Here is a 4,095-nt window from a genome sequence, read left to right as displayed (position 1 = left end):
ACCGAGAGCGGTTTCTGTCTCTTTGATCTCTGCTTGCGATGCAGGAGCTGAAGCTCAGCTCAGATCAAACACATCAGCATTCTGCCCACCTTGCTCCCCATGCCCTCCAGCCAGACCCAAGCTCTCCCACTCACTCTCACTACAAAGCAAACACACCGAGAGACTGGTCCAACTTCTCAGACATCCCACTGGGATGAGATGCCCGTGGGTCAGGATGGACCGTCCCTCTCCAGTCTCTCATCTTCCCTCTGCTGGTAAGTGGAGAGCAGGAGGAGCTGCTAGTCTCTAACACTGCTAGTGTTCTTGGCCACCACCTCATGTGCCTAGGGTTCACTGCATGGTCAGTGTCCACTTCCACTCTCATAATCATCTTCCAAGCTGCCTTCTCATTTCTGCACGCAAGTCCACTACCACTTTCCCCTCCTGACATGGCATGCCCGTCCATGGGTAGACCTGATGAGGATGTGGTCAGCAGGTCCTTCAGATACCTTGGCTGTATCAATGACTGTGCCATGAAGGTTTAGATAGTGCCTGAGCCTACTGGCTGCTCATCATCAGACCAGAGCTTCCAAATCCCTGCCACCTTCAGGATCATGCTGCGAGGGAATGCTTTGACTGATAAAAGTCAAGAAGAATCGAATCACAGAGATAAAATATCTCATCACCAAGTCCAACTCCTGGCCCCAAACAGCACCACTTAAAATCTAAAACCTGTGTCCAAACACAACTCAGGACCGTGCCCACTGCCCTGGGGAGCTGTGCCATGCCCATCGCCCTCTGGGACAGAACCTTTCCCTAATCCCCACCTGACCACCCGCAACACTGTTCCATGTTGTTCCCTTGGGTTCTGTCACTCTCCCCACAGAGCAGAGCTCAGCACTGCCCATTTCATCCCCTGTGAGGGGCTGTGGGGCTATGAGGGGCCGAAGGTCTTGAGTGGCTGCAGGGTCATGAGGGGCTGTAGGTCATGAAGTCCCTTCATGGGAACGGCTGACCAAACTAAGGGACCTCAGCCACTCCTCATCTCTCTTGCTCACCAGGCCCTTCCCCATCCCTGTAGACCTCCTTTGGGTGCTCTCTGATAGTTTTATGTCCTTCTGACATTATGGTGCCCAAACTCTCACGCAGTACTCCAGGTGACACTGCACCAGGCAGAGCCTTTCCACACTGAACAGAACAACCAAAGATCCCCACCAACTCACATCACCCATGGCAATTCTCATTCTGCTGAGAAGTAACCTCTAAAACAACGACAAGAATACATCACAAATGTTCTCTGCAATTTATTGAGAATGGCAACATCCCAAGGACATACCATGAACAGAAGAAGAAGGGAGGTGGGGACAGCACATTTTGCTCCATGTCACCAGGGGCCTGGCACAGAAAAGCAAGCACGGTTCTGTTTAGAAAAAGTCCTCCGGGCACCTGCAGCCACTGAAGGAGTCCCATTTGCCCCTCATGTACCACAGCCCATGACTCTAGTGAATGGAAGCAACAGGATGTACTGCATGCAGAAGCACCCCAGGGTTACGGCCATCAGGACAGAGGAAGAAAGAGTGGTTTTATACACGTTTGCCACAGAGGCAGCCAGAAATGTACAATGCAGCAAGGAAGGCAGAGCGGTTCCTCCTTGAAATCAGCTCTCCGTACGGGGTATCCACGTGTGAGACTTTGCTCAGACTGTTATTTCTTCACTGAGTAGGAGGCTGTTGAGCAGTGTGTCACGGCCACCAGGCTCCCGTGCTGGGAACAAGCCAGGTAGACCAGCTGGCTCATGCTGGCCATGAGGGACACAGTTTGTTTCATGGTGGGGTATCGGAGATGGATTTAAGGAGGCTGGGCTGCTGCCGGGGGAAGGGAGGACATGCTTGGTTTCTTTCTCAGTCGGCCTTCAGGGCTCAGAACCTCACTCCTGAAGACTTGACGGAGGTGGTTGTGACGCATCTCCGTATGGAGGAGGATCCCCCACCGGAGCTGAAGTTGCCACCCCCAGAGCCGCAAATCCTTCCACTTCCAGAGGAGAAGCCTCCGCTGTACATTCCTCCTCCAATTCCACAGCTGCCGCCAGAGCTTCCACCTCCAAAGCCTCCTCCTGAGCCACATACACCTCCCATTCCTCCTCCCATGCCGCTGCCTCCGAATCCTCCTCCCATTCCACTGCCTCCAAATCCTCCACCCATTCCGCTGCCTCCAAATCCTCCTCCCATGCCTCCTCTTCCTCCAGAGATGGTGGTCCTGCCTACCACAGCTGGAAGAGATATAGTGGTTATAAATGGGCCAATGGGAAGGTTTTTCAGTTGAGATGCAACCTACCAGTGCTTTGTGGATACTTACAGACATTGACGTTGGACATCCCATCGTTGCACAGCCTGTGAGAAGAAACAGAAAGGGTTAATCTTTGGGGACATGCTAGCTTCTTTGGCTGAGAATACTCCTACCTATATTCTCTAGCTACATGTTCCCTATTCTTTTGGTTTTCACAACTGTTCTTGTGCCACTGTAAGAAAAGTGGAAAACTTTTTTTTTCTGGCTAAGAATTACATCAAATGGAATACATAAGATTTATCTCCAAAGGTATATGTAAAGACCTCACCTTCATGTGATCAGTCAAGAAAGGTTAAGAAGACACAAATAAAGGAAAGTACCTGTTTTCCTCTCCCTCCAGCAGCTTCCTGTACATGGCAATTTCCACATCCAGGGCAATCTTGACGTTCAGCAGCTCCTGGTACTCCTTCAGCAGGCGAGCCAGCTCCTCCTTGTCCTTGCTCAGAGCAGTTTCCAGCTCTTCCAGTTTCACCCTGGCATCCTTCAGAGCCATCTCACCCCGTTCCTCAGCCTCAGCAATAGCTGCCTGCAGCTGCTGGTTCTGAGGAAGGAGAAGGGCATTCCCTCAGATCACATTTTATTCCCTAACAAAAACCTTCAAACCCAACTTGAATGATCAAGGATAAAAGACAACACTCTACAGGGTCAGTAGTGGTAGAGCTGAAGAACACATTTGTGCTGCAGAATCCATAGACATTATTTTTGACACGCTCTTATGCTGATAGCTAGACAGACACCACACATCCCTACCTGCTTCTTCGCGTTCTCAATTTCAGTCCGCAGCCGCTGGACATTTCTGGTCAGCTCCTGGATCTCGATCTTGGTGTTGCGCAGGCTGTCCCCATGCCTTCCAGCAGTGCTCTGCAGCTCCTCATACTGATAACACAGGCATAGAAAACCATCCATGAGACAGCCTACCCAGAAACCAAAAGTCCCCTGGCTCCATGGCACGGAGACATCCAGCAGTGAGGGGCCATCCCAGCTGCCATGACACTCCCCAGCTCACCCGGCTCTGGTACCAAGCCTCAGCTTCAGCCCGGCTGTTCTGGGCAATCTGCTCATACTGACGTCTGACCTCCTCGATGATGCTGTCCATGTCCAGGTGCCGGTTGTTGTCCATTGACACCACCACAGACAAGTCCCGGCTGATTGTCTGCATCTGAGACAGTTCCTGCAACCAACACAGGAGCAAACCTGAGCATGGGAGCAGAGGAGCCCAAGGGATGCTCCACACACATCCCCCATGGGCACCCATCCACCTGCAGGATCCTGAGCCACATCTCCCCTCCTCATCCATCATCCATCCCAGCCCAGGAAAGGCTCCTACCTCTTCATAGATGGCCCTCAAGAAGTTAATTTCATCCGTCAGTGCTCCCACCTTGGCTTCCAACTCCACCTTGGTCATGTAGGCAGTGTCTACATCCTACAGGAAAAATCACACTCTGGACCATGGCTTCTTCCCACCCTATCAGCAGCCAGTAAGCACTGTCTCCAACCAGAAACTTTCTGTCCCACATCTGCCTCCTCCCAACATCCTGCCATCCTGTTCCCTTGCACTTACCTTCTTCAGCACCACAAACTCATTCTCAGCAGCAGTGCGCCTGTTGATCTCTTCCTCATACCTGTGGAAGAGGACAAGCCAGATGTGTCTCCTGCATGGCTCATCAAGTAGTGGTGGTACCTCCTCTTTCCTCCACAGAACCCCTCTCCCACTCCTGGAGAGCTCCCACGGGCAGACAATAGAGACCTGCATGCTGCCCCAGCTCTCCT

The 4,095-nt window shown here is 52.1% G+C and overlaps 1 protein-coding gene across 1 annotated transcript; it reads right to left on the bottom strand.

Annotated features, from left to right (window-relative positions):
• Positions 1-1,277: 1,277 nt before the first annotated feature.
• LOC104910877 (keratin, type II cytoskeletal 3-like) lies at positions 1,278-3,946 on the bottom strand. Its single transcript, XM_010710531.3, has 7 exons — positions 3,887-3,946; positions 3,653-3,748; positions 3,332-3,496; positions 3,076-3,201; positions 2,646-2,866; positions 2,335-2,369; positions 1,278-2,248 (listed from the first exon to the last, which is right to left on the bottom strand). The coding sequence occupies exons 2-7, from the start codon at positions 3,728-3,730 to the stop codon at positions 1,899-1,901; spliced, it is 975 nt and encodes a 324-aa protein (XP_010708833.3). The 5' UTR covers positions 3,731-3,748; positions 3,887-3,946; the 3' UTR covers positions 1,278-1,898.
• Between the last annotated feature and the right edge of the window lie 149 nt (positions 3,947-4,095).

This window comes from Meleagris gallopavo, chromosome 4, assembly GCF_000146605.3.
Source record: "Meleagris gallopavo isolate NT-WF06-2002-E0010 breed Aviagen turkey brand Nicholas breeding stock chromosome 4, Turkey_5.1, whole genome shotgun sequence".
Lineage (NCBI taxonomy): Eukaryota > Metazoa > Chordata > Aves > Galliformes > Phasianidae > Meleagris > Meleagris gallopavo.
The sequence above is the reverse complement of the archived record's forward strand: the minus strand, read 5'-3'. Positions and strand labels throughout refer to the sequence as shown.

What these genes read in the sequence shown, in the direction of transcription:
- LOC104910877 (XM_010710531.3), bottom strand. Translation starts at nt 3,730, where the DNA reads ATGACCAAGGTGGAGTTGGAAGCCAAGGTGGGAGCACTGACGGATGAA. An exon ending in TGAGGGCCATCTATGAAGAG is followed by an intron (nt 3,497 to 3,652) that starts GTAGGAGCCTTT and finishes TGTTGGTTGCAG; the next exon opens with GAACTGTCTCAGATGCAGAC. An exon ending in AGGCTTGGTACCAGAGCCGG is followed by an intron (nt 3,202 to 3,331) that starts GTGAGCTGGGGA and finishes CTGTGTTATCAG; the next exon opens with TATGAGGAGCTGCAGAGCAC.